The sequence below is a fragment of the Nothoprocta perdicaria genome, unplaced genomic scaffold (genome assembly GCF_003342845.1).
Source record: "Nothoprocta perdicaria isolate Ctin4 unplaced genomic scaffold, notPer1 scaffold_208, whole genome shotgun sequence".
NCBI lineage: Eukaryota > Metazoa > Chordata > Aves > Tinamiformes > Tinamidae > Nothoprocta > Nothoprocta perdicaria.
Window position 1 is genome coordinate 1,094,972 of NW_020455294.1, and position 24,002 is coordinate 1,118,973.

The following is a 24,002-nucleotide window of genomic DNA, read 5'->3' on the forward strand; positions in this document are numbered from 1 at the left end:
TTCACTTGTTTTCGGGGACAAAAATATAAAATAACAAATCTACAGTACCAGATTCTTCTGATGCAGAAGATCCCCTAATCCTCATATCCCCTATATTAGATAGTAATGCCAGTATTTGTTCAGTCATGTTTGGAAAAAAAAACATGCCATGCCAATTCCGAAGCTCACATTTTGTAATTGTCTTACTTGTAAACCAATCCAGTGGTCTTTATTCAGAGATGACAGTGTTAGAGGGAATCCACCAACCTTTGCCAGAAAGACACACTGTAGATGAACTTGGCCTACCAAAATTTTTGAATAGAAAGCTTTCACTGACTCAATATTAAGGTTTTAGGAGCTATTTCAATAGAAAACTATAAAAGGAAAGCACATACTGTAAATTATACTTATATTTCACTTATGACTAAGGGAAAATGTATATGAATACTGACTAAAAAAAAAAAAGAAGAGGCTATTAATCCAAGTTATCATACAAAAAGTATTAAAAATACTTTGGAATTTGGAATTAAAAATTACTGGAACAGTCCCTTGTTGTTGGTAAAAGGTCCTGTATTTTTCCAAAAAAAYGAATCAAAAAATAGAAATCAGCTCTGTATATTCCCTGTTTTCTAGCAACTGTATAATTTTCTGGGTGAAATATTTTCTGCAAATTCATACCTATATTTCCATATGCAGATATAGCATAAATTTAGCATAATTTAGCATAGCTAAAATTCCATATGAGAAAAATACTTATTGAGGCCTAATTCACATTGAAACTTTCAAAATAATTTAAGGGTCTACTAGCACTTAGTAGACTTTTGTCTACTGAGACAGTATGTCAGTAGCACTGAGATACATTGATGTATCTCAGCAATGTTCTACTGCAAGTTGATCCTGCTCAGATCATTACTCCTATTCATCTTGTTAAGATCKGAAAGTTGCCGTGCATCTGTCTTATTTTAATTAAACAATTCTTTCAGAACTGTCGTTGCCACTTTGCATAAGTAACCAAGTGACTCCAACTAACAAAATCTATGATAATTTCAAACTTTTGAAGTCAGAAGTTTGTGTCATAAATTATGCATGGAATTTCGATCCCATGGGATCTGTATTGGGATACCAGAGTGCAGTGGTAGTATCATTCAGTTTAGAGAGAAAGGCCTGACTTTGTAGGAAAAAAAAGAAGAGTTCTCTTATCTTTTTTTTTTTTTTTTCTTTCTTCAACTTTCAGAAAAGAATTGCATTGAATTCTTAATGATCCTTCTGATTGTTTTTCTAAGATAGAAAGCAAGGCAATATATTATTCCCTGGGGAAGGTATTTTTGTCTTAGGTTTTATGGCTAGCATCCCATTCATCAAATCCAGAAAGATAATTACAAATAGTTGCCTATCCATTTTGTTTGTCAAATGCATGCCCCTTCAGCTGTCTTACTCATTCTTATTTAATTGTTTCAACCAATGCTCTTTCACTAAAACACATACAGTGGCTAACCAAGCTGGGATGACAGAAACAAATAAATTGTGACTGGAACCAATCCATGTACACTCAATTGAATATATTATTAAAGGAATGGCAGTATTTYCATTCAGAACAGTGTTCTCCAGTAAATACATTAGCTCCAATTTACACTGATTTTCAATGTTCTGTTCTGATTTAATGTAATGTCCTTAAATATCCATTATTTATGCCCAAAAGACAAACATTTATTTTGTCAGTGCAGATCAGCTTTATAATCCTGTGCAAAATGGGCATTCCTGTACAAATCAAGAACAACCATTTTCATAATATGAAGATATAAATCATGTGTAGGCATGTTTTTTACACATTTTGAGGATATTATTCATGGCTGTGYACATGAACCCTCTTCTTGTAGTGTGCTAAACTACTGTTAAACCATATGTTTTTGTTGTATCACTATTACTGTGTGAAAATACAATTTCTTTGTGTTCTCTCAACAGGAAGGGAAAACCTATCCCAGCCTAAGCGTAACTGAAGGCAGACAGAAAGACAGACAACTCAGAAAATGCAACTATCTCACCTCTGCATAAATTGTTTCTGCTTCATGGTTCTTAGAAGGAAAGTAAGACTGCTAGTATAATAACAAGTAKGATATATTAATAATGAGAAAATAATAACAAGCAAGAAGTAATCGATGTTGCTTATACTTGCCCGTGGAAAAGTTGTAAACCTATCCAGTTCTTCCACAAAGCAGAACATTTGTAAACTGATTGCTGACATTACAATTAAGAGGCTGGCAGTAAATACCACCAAACTGCCAAGTTTTTTCCCTGGTCCAAATATCTTATACACAAAGTCCTCCAAAGCAGGAGAAATCTTTATAAGTCGAACTACTCTAAGAACCTGCAAAGAAAGAGAAAATATAAATTCATTAACTGTTATATTTATTACACTCAGCAACAGCAGACTTTTGAAGCAGACTTCAAAAACAAGAAGGGACTTGTAGCCCTGTAAATATCATGGAGTCATTGTTTTTAATAGACTGTGGGTGGTATAGTAGGCTAAGAACACAAACCCTGAGGACCTCTCAGGCTTTTTCTTATCTTAGTCTGACTCAAGAGCTTGTAATTAGCAGTTATGCTAATTTTACAGTATTAGCGTGTAATAGCAGTTATGCAAGGAGCAGGTAACCACTAACATGCGTTGTTTTAGCTTTTTGTTTAGCTTCTTACAACTGTGTGGTGCAAAGCCTTTTGTTATGTATATATTTTGTACAAACAGATAGTAATACAACAAAGAGGAATTTTGCACATCTATGACTGTTTAATAAAAGGCAGCAGGAGAAGTACATTCAAGATCTTTCAAGAAGTCTTGAAAATGCTGGTGCAGGGCTATTCTGGAGATTCCTGGGCTCTAAACAACTCAGCAATGGCCAGTGGTCATTATAGGAATCCAGCTCATTTTAGAGGTAATGGAAGAAACAACGTATAAAACATCTCATAAAAACTAAATTTAGATGGTGCAACATAGAATTACAGACCAATGAAGAAAGACTACGGTTTACAACATGTTACCAAATATGTAAGAATGGCCTTAAGCAGATCTGCGAGGAGGAAAAACCATCAACATCAGCCTCTTCCTAGTGAGGGATTTGGGACAGAGATGACGCRCCCCAAATGAATCACTGTGTGGTACATTAGGACCCAGAGGAATTGAGGAAGAGAGAGCATAACAGCATAAAAAGCACAGATATGATGAAGTCTGCATATCATTTAGAATGTGTTTGATTTGAATTGTGATAGAATCACTGTAACTGGAATAAATAATTTAAATATAGGACTAAATTAAACTAATAATAATAAAAGCATATTCTTCAATATAAGGTGTGGTCCTTTTRCCATACTAAGATTCTGAGTGTAGCAGACAGGGCATTCAAACAACTTATGCTCTGTAACTGAGAAGCAACAAATTGGGAATAGAACTACTACGATCATTTTGTCAACCCTACCTGCGTAATTTAGGTCAATATCAAGAGTCTTACTTTTTCATTCTGCAGCTAGCCCACAGTTTCTCTTAGCGAAAAGAAAACATTTTTTTTAACAGATCTGTCCTGATTTAGCAATTGAGAATCTACTGTAGTGCTGGGTAAATTGCTCCAAAGTTTGATTCCCATCACTGTTAAAAATTCTTACTTAAATTTCAACTGGGTGGGGAGTCCTGAGCAATCTTTGAAGAAAGCTCTGCTTTGAGCAGAAGGCTGGATTAGATAGTTTTGAAAGACCACATGCAACCTAGATTTATCTATGATTCTCTGTTATCTGCCAGATTGGGTTACACAGAGCTGCCAACTCTTCTTCCACAGGTCATCTTTCTAACTTAGTGAGCCAAAGGGATAACCGCACAATTTCTTGTCATTGTGTACTGTATAACCTAGCAAGTTAGATAAGGGAATATATATTGCTATTTCATCCTATACGTAATGAGGGAAAATCTGAGTGCCAATGATAATTTTTCCACTTCTCAGAATTTACACTGGTAATTGTGAGATGTGTTGAACTCTGCTGAGGCCCTACCTCGTAGCCTGACCCATTTGCTGSTCTTGCCACCTCCTTTGTGACTGCTGCAGGTGCTGCTACTGCTGAGTCTACCTTTGCTAAAGCAAAGATCCTCCTACTCTCGACAGTGAWGCTGCCAGAAACAGTGCAAGGAGCATCACCAACAGAGGCAGCTACAGCAGTTGCTGAAGACAACTCCCAGGAGCATATGGGGCTAATGTCACTCTGCAGTTCATATAAAGAAAATGATTCTCTAGCCCAGGGTACATCTTTGATTTCCATGAAGATCATATTGGAACTGAAAGGTAGGAATTACAGCGCAATTATAGGCTGACCTTGTGTCCAAGTCCAATATAATTACTGTGCTGCTTTTGAAGAGAAAATGGGCTGACAGAATGATATGACAGTTGTTCACAGAAAGGCTTCATTGTATCTTTTATTTTGCTAAGAATGTACATCTTCTATTTTGCAAGGTATTCATCTCATCTGTGCAAATCAGGTGCCCAGCAYATGCTAGTCACCTGGGCTCTATTTTCTATTGGGAGAGAGAGCTAGAAAGTCAGCATCAGAGAGCAATTCATTTCAAACATAACCCAACCTCAGTGTGGGATGGGATAAGTCACTCCAAGGAAGTGCCTATCTGTCTTCATAGGTTATAAACGGACCTAGATAGAGAGGACTTCCAAACCATTCTTGCAAACTTCCACACCATTAGGAAAAGTCTAGATGAAGTCTTTTCTTTCACACTCAYGCTGGACATTGTGGTCACATCACTTCTAACCTCTGTATGCGACACTGGTTACCAAGACAAGGACACACTGTGAGATTAGTGAAACTTTCAGGCTCTGTGAAAAATGAAGGGCCAACACGGTGCTGTCTTACACACCAGATCCACCTGCACTGTGACTGCTGGCTCTGTTCTCATCAACACTAGTGTCAACACTGGCTCCAGCAGGGTGAAGATTTCAAGTCACCCATCTTCTGAGCTACACTTTAGATAAACTGCATTGCTTGTGTTACTTTTTCCCTTTCCTTTTGGGAGCTCTACCTGACCTTTAAGCAGCACACTAATCTTATTGATACTGTTTGCTCTTTCATTTGTTTTCCTTAGGAGACAAATTAAATCTAGTAAAAGTACACTGTAATGAACATTTATGTATACCATGTAATTGGACTGCAAATTGTATTAAATTTAAACATTTAGAAAGTGCACTACTTGGATTAAATATAAAATATTTTGCAAACCAAATCATGATGAAAACTACAAAAGAGAAACCACAGTTTTGTTATAAATAATGGCTGAATCTCTTAGGGTGATGATATTTATTTAGAAAATGACTCATACAGTACTATACTGCTTTTTCAAAACATCACATGTGAAATTCTGTTGAACTTTCTTGCTGCTAAGTAGGYTTATTACAGGCCTCTATTAAAATACGCAAATTCTATTAAAATACGCAGATTCTATCATATCTCCACTGATCTGGAGGCCTGCAGATCACAGCCATGAGACAGTGCTTTTCTATATATTATAGACGTTTTCTTTCACAGAGTGCTTTGCAAATTGTTTTGAATGAATGAACAGTGAATGCAAGGAGGGTAGGTGGGAGGGTGGGCAGTGACCAATGTACTGAAGAGTGAATGATGTGTTGTAAAAGGTGTTATTAAGACTAATAAATAATGCAGCCTGAAATGTATACATAGGAGGAAAGCTAGAGAATCAAAAAAAAAAAAAAAAAAAAAAGCAATTCTTATCCTGGAATGTGTCAAATAGGACTTCTATTTGCAGTAACTGTTTTTGTTGGCTGACAAGGAACACATTTAACCTGTCATCAATAATATCGAAAGGTCTGGAGATCTGCCTAACCTCTAGATGTAACCATGTAAGCAAGACTTTTTGACTTTGGTTGATTTGAAAATGTGTTATCTAGCTTGCCCAGAAGCTTAATTGCTGGGGAATATGGTGTATGCTTCCCTTACACACTGACATCAAAGGGGAAGGATTTTCCAGCCTTACTGTCATTTGCCTCTTAGGGAATTTGGATTGAAAAATGCAACCCAAATTTTCAGTGGAACAGATGTTTGGAACATGTTCTTACAGACATATATCATGAAAAAAAATACCAATATTTTCTCAGAACAGCAAGTGCTTTTTTAAACTGGCAAACCTAATCAAATGCATCTGGCTACATCTTAATTACACATTTAATCCTATGAGTTAGTGATGATCTTACTTATTTGGTCTAGTGTGACCATAATTTATATGTAAACTTCCTGAGAAAAAAATAATCAGGTACTAGTAGAATTGGCCTTAATAAATATTCTATTAACTTGTTAATTAAGTTGCTAATGGTCATTAGAGCTTGCAGTTAACATTCCTGTTTGCTTTTGGCATAAGAGTGCGATAGCATTCTTTTGATACAGAGTCTATTCTTGGATGCTAGGAACATTATGACACACTGAATAATAATATTTTACACATTTGGATAGCAAAATCAAAGGTATAACCACCTAAAGACTCCAAATGACAACAGAAGAGAGAACAAAATAGATTTTGTAGTACGGAAGAGTTTCTTAACCTGGTTTGTGGGAACATGTAGAGGGAATACAGGACATGATTTGCAGGAGTTTGAAAAGGCCATCACTTTCTAGTCCCTTCTCACTTGATTATAATATGTGCTATTAGAGCTAATCATGCTTATCTACAGGATTCTGTTTGATCACTTTGACCTTACTTATTACTAATTATTCACTACATCAATCCATTACTAAATAATAGACACATATGAATCCTTAGGTTTTTTGGGTTTTTTTTTTGAAATAACTACAACAGGTAGTACCATGAAGTACTATTCTGACCACTCAAAGGATCTGTGTTTAACTTACTGKAGACTACAATTCTCGGAACCCAGAATAATAGTGAAGTATATAAACAGTATTAACTCACAATTCTCATCTGTCAAGTCACACACACGGCAGATTTCCCTGAAGTTATTAATAATGTCTCTTTCAAGAAAGGCAACATTTTATGCCTTTCATTAGCAATATAGAGCACACTAGCACACTGCAGTGAATTTTTCTGCTTTCTCCYGCAGCTGGAGAAATCCCAAATATTTCATGGAGAAGGAACAGAGAATTTGGTTGTTAAATAGCCATGAAAGATATTTAAGAATAGATTTTGGGTTTTGCTAAAATTTTAAAAGTATTCTCATATCGAATCACTAGAATGAATGAGAATATCAGAAGGCTGAGAATGGAAGTAAATCATAGTGAAATATGTACAACAATAATGCCTTTAGTGGCTACTTGTGGTATTTAGGGCAAAAAGTATATAATCTGGTAACTAAACTGAACATACCTGGAAATATGTAAATTGAGAGTGATAGAGATCTGGATAAATATGAAGAGTGGTTCCAATTACAAGCAGCAACTCAAACTTGTGAAGAGATGAGCTAATGTATCCTGTGAAACCCAAACACCAGATCTTCAAGAGAGCTTCTAAATCAAATAGAACTGTAAAAGCAACCTAGAACAATATATAAAAGAAGAAAGATGGGTTCAAATCTCTATATTAAATCAAAGTTCCTGTGTCATAATGTTTATCAAGGATTTGTATAACAAAGATCTCTACAATATTTAGAAAACACACTGATCCTACAAACAGAACAAATAATGAATAATAGATTTGTGTAAGAAAGAACGCGTAACTTTCGGGTTTTTTTTCTGATTTTTGTAACATAATGTTACATGGCGTTTATTTCTTCTTTGATAAGCTAACAACTATAGAACTGAAATGAAAATTTAAGTTTACAGAACATCTTAAAGAAATGATAATCTGATGTCTTGAAAGCTTTCTGTAAATGCAGACATTTATACATAAACATTAGAATTATTTATTATTGTGAAAACAACTTATGATAATATGATGAAAATTGACTATGACAAACCACTATTTACTATTCCTTTTAAATAATTTGGTCTAGTGTGCCAAACAAACAAGGCAAACTCTTAATCCCATTTCTGTTCTCCAATAGTTGATAGATGATCTTAGTCATACCAGGAATTGAACAATCTGATACTGTAAATTTTCAAGAGACATTATGGTAACTGAGAATTATTTACAATTAAGACTTTTAAAACATTGTGCAAATGATAACAGAGCATAGCCTCCTCTTAGGTAAAGTGTTACTAGTCAGCTAGGGGCTGTAAAGTCTGCTGGATTTTGCATAACAAAGCCAGAGACCAGGATTTTAATCCTGACTCTGACCCTGGCAATCTCTGAGACTTTGCCTAAGTGCTGAAATTATTAAAGATTCAAAATATACAGTTGATCAGAAATACAATCATATTCACCAACACCAAAGAGGGCTTTTATGAGACAGCTAAATAGTGTTTTACATATTTTGTGTGTAGAGGATAGTCAGAAGCAAGAGTGGGGATGGAAACGAAACACTGCAGGGCTCATGTCCTTTGGCTCACATGTCCTTTGGCTGTTTATGAGTACTGCTACAAGACACATCCATACTGCTTCCCCAAGGCATGTAAAACAGCAACCAGGCTTCAAACATCCTCTAAATGACTAAATCAAAGCAAAATTCTTTATAGCACTCAAAAGTAGTTTAAATTAGGAAAGAAATTAAAAAAAAACCCAAACAACCAAATCTGTGATATCATACATACACCCACCCAGTTACATAGTGCATGAATACCCTCATGTTCGTATTATCAAATATATTTGGCCAGATTTTCAGCCTTTGCTTTTATAATTCAAAGAAATCAGTGAGAAAAATGAACCAAACTTGAAGAAACTACATTACATGCATGACAATCTCAGCTGAAACGAAGAATATCTTTTATCAAATTTTAAAGGAAAACTCATTTTAAAAACAAAACACATCTAATTAAGTTCTAAAAGATTTTGAGGGTGAACTAGGAAAAACAAAACAGGAGTAGGAAGCAGCTGGAATTTAATTTCAAAGCAGGTAGAACAACAATGTTATTTAAATACACACATACGCTTCAGGGTACATAGGCTTCCCATTAGGGATCAGATTAACAAATACGATGTTAAGTATATTTTAATTTATTCTAAAAAATGTGTGGGCAGGATCATTTGCATTTTACATGCTTGTCAAAGGAATTCAAACCACTAACACTTAAAAATGTATCAAATGGTTTGCATAACATCTGATTACATTTATACACCTGTCTTCCTGCTGACAGAGCTTGTATTTTTTCCCTTCCTTGTAATTAATTAGGGAAGACGATTCAGAATATCTGACTAGAACTTTTTGTCAGGTGTGAAACACAGTACAATTTTTACAGAACTTTATGCTGAAATCCCTCTTTCATTGCTGCAGAGACAGCGAAAAGGCAAACATATGAAAAAAAAAGTAGAGAGATCTGCACAGGTATAACAACTTGGGCAACTGTTGTCCACCAGATTGCCAATTTCCSTGTCACAAAACATCTGTTTGTTCTCAGCCTGCAGAAGGAAATGAGATTAGGAGATGAGAGGTGAAAGAGGAGCTTCCAGGAATGGATTGCTTCCCTGGTGGCTACTGTTTAGTCAGTTGCATGGTCCTCATGCTGACCTTGGCAACATTAACTTTTGCCAATATATCTTTAACTTTTTTTTTTCTTTAGAGACAGAACTCAGTTTCAGCCAACATCCAATAATGTCAGATCTAGACATTTTTCTGTAAAGCTGTGGATTCCTTAAAAGATTATCACGCAACTGGTAAATCTTAGAAGGGAATTCTTCTGAGCAGGAACAGTGGGATCAAGAGACATGTCTAGAATTTCCCTTACTACCAGATTTGACATTGCACTCTTTCCTTCAGCAGGGAGAGGAAAAACGCTTCACAGAAGCATCAGTACAAGGAGACAGACTTACTGCAAGAAGAAACTAGGAGCACCATTTCTGAACACTGTTTTCAGACCTTCAGAGCAGTCCTTAGACAAATGTTGCATGTCCTCAATAAGATTTCCAATCTGACACCTTTTTAATGGGAGGCAGTACGGCAATCACATGAAAAACAAGCATGCACCTCTATTTTATCTAAATACTGAGCAGGCAATATCAATGTTTTCTATAGGAATCAAAATGGAATCTCACCAAATTTGGATCTCTACTCTTTCTGAGGCCCTCAGATGCTACCTTTCTTTGTTGCAAGGCTGAGGTACAGAAGTTCAAATGCTTGTTGGATCCTCTTATTACTTTTGGGTATACTAAATTATGTAACCAGTGGGATCAGGGTTTAGAGTTCAATTCTATCTTTCCTCTTGTTTAACCTCTGACTCTTTCCCTCCTAAGTCTGTCATCTCTTCCCAACTATTTTTTTGCTATTGGGTATCTGAATAATTTCAGCTAGGTTTGTCTACTACATTCAAACAGACACCTCTATGACTCTAGGCCACTTGTGGGCTGCTGGAATRCAGCTTTTATATCAGGCCATGACCGCTCCTGAGGCCAGCTACTTTCAAGATGATTTCTGGATAACCGTTCAGGGAGCRGTATATGTTTGCTTTAATCTGTCTGGCCATTTCCTTAAACACTGAGAATCCTCACTGCTCAAGAAAGTTCCTTTCGAAGGGATAGCTTTCTGCAGCCTGGTCTAAGAGAAAATGCAGAGCAGCCTGCTACAGCCAGGCTCCCTTGCCAAGGAAACAAGCCAACCGCTGYGGAATAGCCTGCATTGCATGAATATTCAGCCTCTTCAAGGCTCTTAAAGCCTTATCCTTGTGTGCCCTGTGCTGCAAAGAACAAGTTTCACAATAATCAAGGAGTTGAAAATGGCTTATCAATTTTCCATCTGYCCCAGGATTTCTGTTTTTGACTCTTTTACCCTTTTGTTGCTGTATTTTATACCTTCTGCCGTAAGAGACTTGGGGCTTGTTCTTATTTGATTTTTATAGTTACTACAGTAAAAGCATCAGAGGTATAAAATCTAGTCTTCCCGCTGCAAAAAGAGTATTTCAAACTATGCACAGAGAGGAAAACCTATCTTTAAAGAAATCCGGAGACTGTTCATACGACAAAAATACTACTCTCTGGTTTACATGATGTACTCAACTTGAATTATTAAAACCCTGGCAAGCGATTTTGTCAAAAAAAGCATCTAAACTGCAACTAGATGTTGAAGAGAATATTTCTAGCACTGATTAATAAAGGCTTAATTATACTATATGCTGCATCAGAAATAGCACACACAGGGTTTTCATTACATTCCTATTTGGAATATAAATAGAATAAYTGTTATTTTGTTACAAAATCCAGATTCCATTTTTTTTTTTTCATGTCCACCATGAAAAGTTTATGGTCTTAGACTTTAATCCTATTTTAACTTTTCAATCCTGGTCTAGGAGATTAAAATAAGTTTCACTACACAAATGTCTATGAAAAGAAAATACGAAGGTCACAGATATCTTAAAACCTGTGGAAGATAGGGGAAAATTATCCAAAATGTCTTGGTTTTATTCCACTGTCTTATTCCCAGGATCATCTTCTTTCRCTGTCATACTGTTTTTAGAACTTGAGATAAAGATTACAGATTTTACAATTACTCTTTCGTAGACAGCTGTTTAAAATTTGGGCTTAATTCAATATAGTAAATCTTGATAATTTTTTTTTTGTTAAAAAAGATCACAGAATCATAGAATCATTATGKTTGGAAAAGACCTTCAAGATCATAGAGTCCAATTTTAAGCCCTTCAACAGCATGCCTATCAAATCATATCCCTAAGTGCTTCATCTATACATTTCTTGAACACTGTGAGGGACAGTGACTCCACCACTTACCCGGGCCAATGCTTGACTACTCTTTCTGTGTAGAAGTTCTTCTTAACCTGCACCTCCCCTGGTTCAACTTGAGGTCATTTCCTCTTGTTCTATCTATAATTGGTCTGGAGAAGAGATTGACCCTTGCCTCCCTACAACCTCCTTTCAGGTGGTTGTAGAGAGCKATAAGGTCTCCCCTGAACCTCCTCTTCTCCAGACTAACTAACCCCAGCTCCCTAAGCCGCTCCTTGTAAGGTCTGTGCTCCAGTCCCTTCATCAGCTTCATTGCCCTTCTTTGGACTGGTGCTGGAGCATCAGCACCTCAATGTTCTTCTTGCAGTGAGGGGCCCAAACCTGAAAACCGTRTTCGAGATGTGGCCTCACCAGGGCCAAGTACAGCAGAATGAACACTTCCCTGGTTCTGTTGGCTACACTGTTCCTAATACAAGCCAGGAGGCCATTGGCTTGGGCACCTGGGCGCACTGCTGGCTCATGTTCAGCTGAATGTCGACCAACGCTCCCAGACTCTTTCCTACTGCGCTGCTCTCCAGACACTCTGCCCCATGTCTGTTGCGTTGCATAGGGTAAGATTGTTTAATGTATGGAACAAAGGAATTTTAAAGTGGCAAATATTGGCAAATGGTCTGTCTTTAACGCTGAGTTGACTTCGCTAAGGTGTTCAAGCACTCTGACTTTAGTCATTTTAAAGGTATTTGAACACAGAATATGTTCATATATTCCTCCCTAGAACTCAAAGGTCCAGGAGCACAAGTGTTTTACTTTATATAAATACTGAGAAAGTCAGTTATTTTTCTAAGACAAGAAATAAGGCCATGCGTGTTATACTCAATGTCAGGATCCTGAGGTTCAGTGAGGAAGCAAACGCACAAGTCACCAGCGAGCAACAATGTATAATCAACTTTCATACTCGTCTTGGTGACTCATCCCRACATTTTAGGGTTCTTTTTAGTCACTAACTTCTGCTACTAGTCAAAAGAAAGGAAAGGAGCAGGAAGCCGGAGTAGATACTTTCATCTGTATAGACTGTTGCTTTTACTATCATTCACACATATCCTCCTAACATATAGGCATACAGGAATCTTTATCAGTGGAGATAGCTTTTGTTTCAGGTGCTGGGACAACATTTACTCAATGTTCCTACAATATTCTGCTATCCCCAAGGGTATGAGAGACAGCAGAGAATGATGCTATATTGATGTCTCTACATTTTGTACTGGCTCCAATGTGATACCTTTAACTTTGCTTTGATCTCATTTTTGTTCCAGAACTACTGAAGTCTCTCACAAGTTTTCAAGAGATCAGATACAAATTCTAGAGCTAATGTAAATAAAAAAAAAGTTATAAGCTGAAGTTATCACAAGAGGGAGATTCATAAAACATTGTATCATTACAGATCAAAGTATTTCAAGTTGTGTACTTTGACATAGCTCACAAATGAATTTTGTCACTACCACTCCTAGAGCACAAGTCTTTTTGCCTCTGCCACTGTCTCTGTTGCCTTATTGGCTGAAAAAAATGTTGTCTTACTCTCTAACACGACAATGCCTGTCTGCAGGAACTGAGGCCCTAAGGTACACTCAAAGCTCTTTCTTTTCAGTTTAATAGCAGTATCTGTTCTGCTATTCTGCTAGATGTGCAGTGTAGATGTTGCATCTATACATCTATCAGGATATGCAGTATCTGAAGACATGAGAACTTCAGTGATCATGAAGTCAGACAGGTGCTCAGTCTAGAAAATTGTGGTCAATGTCTTCAGAGGACTGGACTCTGTGGCCCTCAACAACAGACTCTTGATCTTTGGATGCAGTGACAATTCGCAGTACTTGCTGAGATGAGCATTTTTAACATGAAAACCTAAAGTCAAGACTTCAATTTTGACTGAGGAAAAAGAAATTATAGCTATATATTAGTACTAACAACTCAAGTAGTGTTTTGTTCAAAACTGAATAATTCTGTAAGGACAAGTATGCAAGACTCTTGGCTCCTTATCACTTGCACTACAGTAAAATCCTCAAACAGCTAATCTCTCAGGCCAGCTCTCTGCCCAAATGTCACATACAAATAAACTTTTGTCCTCCATTTCAGTGGTTCAGGAGCACAACCTCCTCTTTCTCCAGATTCAAAACTGAATAAATGTCTTTTGCAGCGTGCTCTGGAGGTTACAGAGTATTTGGAACATTATTTTGGTTATGGATAAGGATAAGCTTATAACAAAGTAAAAGCTTAAGTGCCTAACTGAATAAAGATTTTAGAGAGAGGTGTTATATTTTTAAAGACTCTTTTGTCATATTTAAAGCTATCTTTTTTTTCAGTGTTACACTCTGAGAGAATATAAGCAACTGCACAGCCATGCATTGCCTGCAGATATTATACTTAAGCCTCAGTTCATTACAACTGACACTTTGTTTGAGGAAATTACCTTTCAAAAGATTGTAAAATAGGGCTGTCAGACACTGTTAGACAGGAGAACTTAGCAAAGAATTCTTTGAATGCTTAAAGGGGGGAAAAAATACACACTAAAATGTACTTGACATTCACATTCTCAATTTTTGCTTATCTTGATAAATAAATACTTGGATAGTGATTTCAATATACTCACCTCGGCTAGGTAAAACTCATCATATTGTCTCTTGAAATTTTCTCCTTTGTAGTAATTGCTAGCAGCAACAATCACATCTACAGCCACCATACTTAGTATGAACATATGAAACACTGACGACCTCATCATTTTCTGCAGAAAAAAGAATATAATCATGAGTCAAAGTTCTATTACATTGACGAAACAAAGAGTCAGCTATAATAGTATGTTTTTATAAACATTTTTAGGTGAATGTGAGTTTTACTCTTTAAAATGTATTCTAAGATAGTTCTTCAATTGATTTATATATGTAAGATTTTTTTTTACTTTTTGTTTCTAATTTGCCAATCATCATTTTCCAAAAACTTTATAATTTAATGTGAATATCATTGCTTTACTGTGCTTTTAAAGCCTAAATTATATTTCTAACCAGTCATTCCTCCTTTTTAAATATTCCTTCATTATGATCTTGTACAGAACTTATTGACATCTTGTTCAGGAACAAGTAAAGTCAATTCTGCCTTGACCACAGCCTTTGATTCAGAAAAGACAAATATCACCGGATAATATGGGATTCACCTAATGTCAACCTTTCATAACACTGTGTAAATCACATTAGTCTACAGTAGATACTGACATTTGGCTCAATGAAATATGCCTTCAATTTTTTTCTTTTCTGCAATGACTGGGTTGGATGTAGACATCTACATGATGTGTGTTTAAATTTAGGTGAGATCAATCCCACCTATTACTGATGACTCTAGAGAACCTGAAATACTGACAGTCTTCTAGTGGAGCTTCATATATCTGGGCTTGCATTACTATGTGTTACTGCTACTGCAATCCTATAGGAGACAAAAGAAATGGAGGCAGTTCCTGCTATAGCTGCAGAGGTATAGCTTGTTGCCCTTCACAGTATTTGCAAACTCAATACCAGTTGAGCTTTGGCTTTCTAACCCCATTCTTGCAGACTGAACACTGCCTCTTTATTCTTCCTGGGCTTCCTGACCCTGCTTCCACCTCTTATGTTTTATGTTTGAGTTTGGTTAGCAACTCTTTACTCATGTAGGCCTCCTGCAGCCTTTGCTTAAGTGCACATGGAGATGGATCATTTTAAGCTTAGTGGTGATCCTTGAAAGACAATTAGCTCTTCTGTACTCTCTTTTCTCTGGGACTATATCCCAAGGCATTATTCCAAGAAGTTCACTGAGCAGACCAGTCTCTTGAAATTCAGGGTTGTGATCCTGCTTTTGGCCTTGTTCCTGTTCTTCAAAGTCCTGAGTTCCACTATCTTATGGTCACAGCAACCAAGGCTGCTGTTAACTTTCACATCCGTGACAAGCTCTACCTTGTGTACAAGTATGTCATCTAGCATCAACTATCGGGTCACCCTTGCCATCAATGCACTCCAGAAATTTTCTGGATTGCTAGTGTTCTGCTGCGTTGCCTTTCCAGCAGATATTGGGATACCTCAATACCTSCTCCCCATGACTGTGAAAAATGTTATAGAAGAATCCAAAAATTAATTACATATATCTTTACATATGTTAGCAATGATATATTATCCTGTTAGAAGACTCAAATGCACAGTTGTAAAACACTGCCTCAGTTTAAAGTGATCTGTAGCTGTTATGCTGATGAAGAAATGTCCACATTTACATTTTACAATTAATCCCAGCCAAATCTTATGGTCTAGGACCAAAATGATTTCTGTGATCAAATCAGAGGATGATCAGGTACATTTGGATGCAACAGTTACCAGCCATTGATCAGGCTTTGAACTCCACAGATGGGTGCATGCCCAGTCTATTGAATTCCTCCAGTGTTTTACAATAGTTTGCTCAAACAGGCACAGAAACAGAGTGGAGAAAAAGCACATTGTTACAAGCATTCATCTCACAGGACCAGCTCTTGTCTCTTAACCTCTGGGGTCCTGTGTGCTGTGTGCCATTAACATTTCAGAGCAGACAGCTCAACCCTATTTATTCAGGTTGGCCACTTTTGATCCAACTTGCACTGAAAGGTTGTGTGTTCTAATCAAAAAAGGAGTAAGGCTTAGGAGATAAAGCCTGACAGTCATAAATTTATAGAACAAGACCAGGCTCATAACAATGCCTCAAGTGCAGTAAAATTAGTAAAACTGATTGACTAAAAGCTATCTTGTGTTTATTTCTAATTCAAAACAAGTCAAGCTATGAGAATACAATAACAAAAGATAAGGCTATTGGCTTCAATCATGCATTTTTATAGGTGGTGTGATTCATAACAGGTAGCAACATATCTATTATATTTCCATTTAACACGTAAATTCTAAACAGACAGCTAGTCTCTCTGCATATTTTACACTGTATTTTTAACAGCGTTAAAATCTCCTTCGTAGTAGGAAAGTATGCTGCCTCAGTTGTGAAAGCACTTGGGAAGAGAAATTAGTAAATGTGGTTGCAAAATGCATATAACTACCATAATATAAATAATACTCTAATGGCACTAGATAAATAGTAAAACTCAGTGAAGCTGCTCTTCAGTTACTCAGAGGCCAAATTCCTACCTCAACTAAAAGGAAAGGAACCGTTGTTTAGCTGTTGAAGGCAWTATGTTTGTAAGACAATTCAAGCTAAGAAAGTTTCAGACAAGTTACAGCTAATCTTAGGCTGGAGCTGCTTGCTTGGGCAGCAAATGAAGGGCTAGCAGGGGCAGACAAGTCGAACGCTGGAGCAAGGTAGGAAAGCAGCTGGCTGCCGGCACAAGCAGAGAGAGCCCAAGGGGACAGCAAGGTGGAAATATCTGAGCAAATCCATGTGCACAACAAAAATGCTTTGCTGAACCAAGAAAGAAACTCATTTCTTTTCTTCTCATTTCTTCTAAATCCCAGTTCTGGTACTGAACTGCTCATGGGGGCCTTGTAGAGATCATTACAAACCTTTTGGGTCAAGGATGAATATTCATAAATTCACATGATACATGAATATAAAATATTCTTTCTGGAGGCTCAGATAACTGGATTTCAATGATCTGTGTGACCCTGTATGACATCTTCATTATTGTGTATTGGGCAATACCCAGCACGGTGAAAGCACAGGTTACTTGCTTAATTTTTCTTTAGCATGTCACTCCAGCTGCTCACTCTCATGAATGCTATGCATGATAAGCAGCTTTCCCGCTTGCTTCTTGAAGCCAGACTGCAATATCCTTAGGAGATCAATCACCCTGCTCTAGCCACACTCCTACTGTGCCCAGTATTTTAGTCTGTCCTATTTTGGTCTCTCTGCACCACAGCATTTTAATTTGGCTTCATACCCTTCAAATGGCTTGACTGTATTTGCCTCACAAAGTCCCCTTTCTGCACCTGTATCATAATGTTTGACCATGAGAGCTCATTCTCTCTTTAACCATTTCTGTGAGACATTTGAAACRAGGTGTAAGAGAAAGCTGAATTTTAGCCCACAACACTCACCCGAGCCTTAAAAACCCTTTTGGATCACGAGATCAGCAGTGTGTCATTTGGATTACAGACCTTTTTAGAGCACACAGCCATGGAAAATTCTCTGTGCAAACTTGAAAGAAGAGACATAATGCCAGTTTTTGTCCTTGTTTAATTTACTGACCTTTTTCAGCCCTTGGATGTGTGTTTCTTAAACTGTGCAGGAATATGATGTAAGAAATGTTCTGATGTTGCCGTCAGCCAGCTGCATGTCGGGAAAATTGTGTCTAATATTAAATTGGACTTAAGATTTGTTGTGCTGAAGCAGTCTCAAGTGAAATGCCCTGTTGCTGCCATCAATCATCTACAACGGTGAAGAATTTCTTACATTTACTATGAGTCATTTTTGAAGCTGGCATCTGGCTTCATGCAGGATGATGATTCTCAGCATCCAGGACACTGTGAACAATGTGGACTGAACAGTGCATTAAATATTCAATGGCCATAAAAACTGATGCCTSATGTTTCTTTAGCAATATAAATTCTTTCAGTGTGTAAAAACATACAAGTGAGTTTAGCATCTGTTTTGTGCTTAGACTAGAATTCCATGAAAGTGAAAAGATCTTCTAAAATTCTACTCTTTTATTTGAAATTAGCGATATGTTTATTACAGCTTAGAAACTGATACTTAACATCCCAGATCCACCCAAAAGGGCCACCAAAGCAATGACACTGGAATATCTGACTGAAAGAAACCATCTGGATCAYTTAGTCTAATGGGATATCATCATGTATGGACCTAAAGCAGTGTTTTGTCATTTCAGAACTATCAGAACAGTGTGTGTTGTTCTAATACTCCTTCTTTGTTATTCTAATAGTCCTTTTATACATGGCAGAGGACGGATGGGGGACACAAACCAGACTTTGCCAGCTCCCTGACATGGGTAAAGCCTACAGCAACTGCCTCTTTGCCTCTGTGGAGCTGGAGCTGCACAAACGCTGGGTCAGGAAAGTGAGCTCCATGTAAATGCAGTTACTATGACAACTACAGTAACTGAAGATGGAATTATGTTTTCCTAATCCTAAAGTCATTCCTAGGTCTTCATCTTTATATCAGTTCATTTTTCATACTCCAGTACTTTATATAGGATTGTTGTTTAAACTCCATAACTGATCTTGTTAACTAAGCAAGTAGGAAGGTGTTGCAAACTACTATGATCTGAATGACTTAATAAGAAAATGACATATAAACTGTATTACCCTCATAATACTGTCTCAGTACTGTCTGTGTTAATCCAATCATTTTTGCTCATGAGAATGTCATGGCCTATATGAGGCCAATGCAGCAGCATCAAGGACATATGAGACTCCTCACCCATTTCCACACACAGCACTAGCATGACTTGTGTTGTTACATTCTCTAGCATGACACTTCTCTCTCATAACATATGATGCTTTTCTTATAATCTTGTTAGTTGGAGTAGTATGAATATCACAGAATACATCACGACTCATTTTTAAGTTTCTAACCCCTATTAAAAAAAGCTAACAAAATGCCAGCCAAAGTCATGAGTTGATGCAGCACCTGAGCAGAGCAACACTTCACAGAAATCAGTAAGTCAAATAATTTTTTTTTCTTTTTTCAATTTGTTTTGAACAGATTCTAATATTGTAGGCCATTGTGTCAGATTGTGACCCATAACATCCAGACACATACAGGGAGGTTATGCTATTTATATAACAATGATAGTTTAAGTTCTACACACAGAATTCTTATTGCTAAGGAAGTAATGTGGGAAATGGTCACTCAGGTTGCTAGCCCATCTTGAATGGATAGTGAAAGCAGGAGAAATAACATGCCTGAAAGTTGATTATAAAGTATTAGTCTTGGAACAAGACTGGAAATAGCAAAGAAAGTTTGACTTTTAGGATTCTATGCGGTATGATTTCTAAGAGCACTGAGCAATGACTCAATCTAGGCCTAAAGGAAAGACAAGTTTTTTGATCCTGTACAGGTTTAGTACGTTTATGGTGTTTATTTTACCATTTTGTTTTAACAAAGTGCTTGAAGATACCTTGACAATGAAGGAGCTTTAGAAAATCACATTCTATACAGTGCTAATCATATATAATTCAGAGCATGAATAGGATAAATTTGATTTTCATCTTGTTGGTTAATGGCCATCTAAGCAAGTACAAAATTGTGAAATTGCAGGAAATTTTCTCCTTTGTTTGCAGAACATTGTAGAGCATCTTACAAGCTGTGTAACTAATTTTCTATAAACCATTTTGCTTTCATCCTACTTTATAACAAAGATATGCTTGTAAGGAGAATTTAGCAAATTATGCTCATGCTCTGCAGTCCGAACACTTCTGAAAATTATTAACTCTGAATTTGAAGGGACAGTGCTTTTAATGTTACTTGCATAGTAGTGTGGGACACTGCCTAATACTGCATATCTGAGATTCATTTACTGTATTTGAGCACTACAAATTCAGGCTACACGACTTCATGCAGGAAACACTGTAAAGCTGATGAAAAGGGAGGCATTTAAACACAGTAGAGAAATTAAGATGATTATTACACAGAGTAGAGAACTCAGATGATATTAACTTTGGTGATTTTAAGGAGGAAGATCCAGCTTTCCAATCCAGATTGTATGGCCCAAGACAACAAGAATAAGGCAATTCCTCCCCAGTTTATGTTATGGAAAACATTTTTTTTAATATATTTTGTGATAGCAGAGGAACTTCTTTGTGTAGGGATGAATGTAATGGCTGTATCAAGTCCATAGCTAAAGGAAAATCTTGGAATCTCTAGTTACTTTTAGATCATTTTAGGGTCGTTTTAAGGCCATGTATAGCATAGAGAGCTTTTTTTTTTTTTTTTTTACCAGCAGCAGGACATAATCGAAAATGTTCAAGAAAACACATGATAACTCTTGTAGGCTTCATAATATACAACTGGAAATCTTTCTGTAAGTGCTACTTACCCGGCTCTAACAGAAATGACACTACTTGGCAGAAAGAATAGAAAACTGTCCTGACTTGAACAAWATTCCACGGATTTCACTGGACTGTGTTTCGCTTTCCACCTGCCATCTCATCTGATTAGTATGTAAACTATTTCAAGGCCAGGATTCTATCTATTTTTACAGGGCCTACCACAATTGGGCTTCAAAATAAACTGGAAATATTACTGAATAAGAGTAACACATTGGAAGACACAGGTATGTGTTCTGATGTGAAGAATGAGTCTCCCTCTTACACTATTTTAACATGATTTTTAAAGCAGCCATACTCTCTTTCAGATTATCTATAACTTAAATCATACAGAAATTACCAGTTGCCAAGGGATATCTTAATTACTATAAGTATCCTTTTAATATTTGAAGATTCATGTATCTTTTATATTGTACCTGACTCCCCTGACTGTTTACATAGCAAATTTTGATTTAAAAAAAAAAGCTACTTTAAATGAAATCAGATTATAGTCAAAAGAACAAAGTGAAGTGAACATAGGAAGAACGAGAAAATAGGTATTTAGTAACTAAAGGAATGGTAATGATTGACAACTTACTGAAAAGAAATGAAAACCTGTAACTATGTTTTTTTCCAAGTAGCTTTAAAGGCAAAAGTTTCTGTCAGGAGTTAGATACTTTTATCTGTATATCCTAGAGTTGTGAGGAAAAAACAAAACAAACAAAAGACTTACTGTTGCTATAGGCCTAAAGAATAAACATTGCTTACACCTCTTCGGTGATGCAGTAAGTGGCTTTCTGTTAATTAATATCTTGCAATAACAGTGGAAAGCAGCTATGTTTCTGTACCCTTCCCACCAACAGCAGTGACTCTTCTCCTCCTCCAACCTTCCAAGAGAACAGTCAAAAAGAGGAATGGCAACTCTCCAGCCCTAAAAGCCTTGGAGTAATGGCTTCTTTCAAATAAACAAACTTCCTCCTCACCAATTCATAAATCAGCTAGCACAGATATGCCATTTTCTCTGCAAAAGACACACAGGAAGTTAGCAGCCTTTCAGTGACTGCAATCTCACTTGGAGAAGTGGAGAGAAGCAGCTGCAGCATAAAAGGACCCTAAAAATACTCCTGAAATTGTTCCTGACAACAATAACACATAAAGATTTCTACCTTCCCCTCAGATTTTATAACTGCTGGTATCATCACCTCAGCAGTAATTTTCTTAAAGCTACATACTATGAAATAATGCTAAACAGAACCTGAATAATATGAATGCAAGATTTAACTCTTTTTCCTAAATACTGAAATACAGTTATGAAAGGAGGAGTACAGGAGGAGGTCAGCAGATGATGCAGCATTAGAGAGGGTGAACGATAACAAACTGGGTCTTCCTCAAGACTGCAGCCTCAGGAGCCAGAGCCTCTACCTGTTGCGGAGGGGCAGGGACACTCAGCACTTACTGGGTCAAATAACACCTAAATGGTGAAGGCTGGAAGCTGGAGATACTTTTTTTTACCATGAGGGTAGTCAGACCCTGGAAAACACTGCCCAGAAAGGTTGTAGAGTGTTCACCCTTGCAGATATCCAAATCCTGCACAGTTCTGGGCTACCTGCTCTGGTTAAACTTGATTGAGCCGGGGGAGAAGAAGGCAGGGGTGATCTCTGGATCCAGCCCCGACTATCTGTGATTCTGTGTAGTTGTATCATTCACCTCCTAGCAGCAAACCAGCTAAAGGAGCTAGTTTAAAACTACAGGTCTAATAGCGGTAAATCAATTTAACTCCAGATACAGGAGAAGCTACAGTTGCAGTGAGCTTGGGAGCCAAATTTTCCAGATCTCAGTTGCCCCATTAACCATAAAACAGATCTCCTGTTCCATTCTTCACCTGAAATAATGAACCTACATTTTTTAAAAAACAAACAAAAAAAACCATTGCGTTTTTCAAAATAAATTGTGCAAAAGCTGCAGAAGTAAGTACACAATGTACAGAAACAGGAAAGCTTAGAAAGTCCTACCACTGCATCATGAGCCAATAGATCTACCTGAGAGAGGAAACAACCTACCAGGAAAATCCTCTTCACAGGAATAACAAACTAATATTCCCAGTTCMCTGTGATTGATTTCTAGCTATACAGTTAGGCTGAAAATTGTTTCAGTCTTGCAATGATGAGAAAGGCAAGAAAAGTAAGTCCTTTGTCAGTCCTCCTCCAGTAAATCTGCATTTGAGCTTAAATCTGTGCAAATGTGAGATTCCTGCTTCAGAACTAGATAATGTATTTAAGACATAGAGACTGTTCCTAGGAGTTGCTGTATTCTCCCCAGGCCACTGGAAATTTAGAAGCATTGCCTTCTTCCTCTGAAGAACTGGGCTACCCAAACCACCCTTTAAAACTATTTTTGCTTTCTTTTTAACAGTTCTTGGAAGATATTTTCCCTGACGGTTTGCTGGAATTACTGCATGGGTTCTTGTGCTCCTTCATTGCAGGTTTTCAAATCTATTTCTGTGAAGGAATGGTGTGCTTCTCTTTGCCATTACCATTAGCACAGAAAGATACAGTACAATATTTAGACTGATGAAGTCCTGTTTTACTAAGGAAAAATCTRAAAAAGCCCTATCTTTATTTTTGTCTCTGCTTATCTGAATGTCATGATTCCAGCATGGAGGAAGTATATTAGGTCTCAGTCAAGAAAACTGCCTCATCAGCATGGAACCAGGCACCCATCAGGCTTTCTCCTGAATGTGTTAGCTAAGTAAATTTAATTCATTATTGACACAGCTATAAGGTTAAATTTTATACTGAAGAAGTATCAAAATGCTGCCATGAATTTTAAAATAATCATAAATTTAAAGTTTCCTTGTTAAATAAATACAATTAAAAGTCTAAGACATTTCCATATATAAAACAGTAACTGACTATACAGTTTTCTGAGATCTGAGAAAGGAAAAAAGTTTTACTTTGAAATGATAAGAGGTCAGAGTATGGAATCTCAAGAATAATGTCTCAAATCATATCATTATTCTTCATTATAATCCTCTAGAATGCTTTTTATAATTAGTACAGAATTCAAAAACAAGTTTCTTTCCAAATTTGAAGTTTCTAGACTGCACTATACATATATATAGACTAGGTCAAATTTACCCTTGTGTATAGAGCATTTACCTATGCTCTATACATCACATTTGTGTGATTATGCTGTATACACCACCTTTGTGTGGTGCTATGCTC

The 24,002-nt window shown here is 36.9% G+C and overlaps 1 protein-coding gene across 1 annotated transcript in view; it reads right to left on the reverse strand.

Moving 5' to 3' along the window:
• The window catches only part of NALCN (sodium leak channel, non-selective), a 206,297-nt gene that overhangs the window by 94,133 nt on the left and 88,162 nt on the right, over window positions 1-24,002 (reverse strand). Inside the window, exons 10-12 of the mRNA XM_026038354.1 lie at window positions 14,397-14,528; window positions 7,355-7,522; window positions 2,153-2,344 (exon numbers count right to left, since the gene is read on the reverse strand). Of these exons, the coding sequence (XP_025894139.1) occupies window positions 2,153-2,344; window positions 7,355-7,522; window positions 14,397-14,528 (492 nt within the window). The remainder of the gene's footprint in view (window positions 1-2,152; window positions 2,345-7,354; window positions 7,523-14,396; window positions 14,529-24,002) is intronic.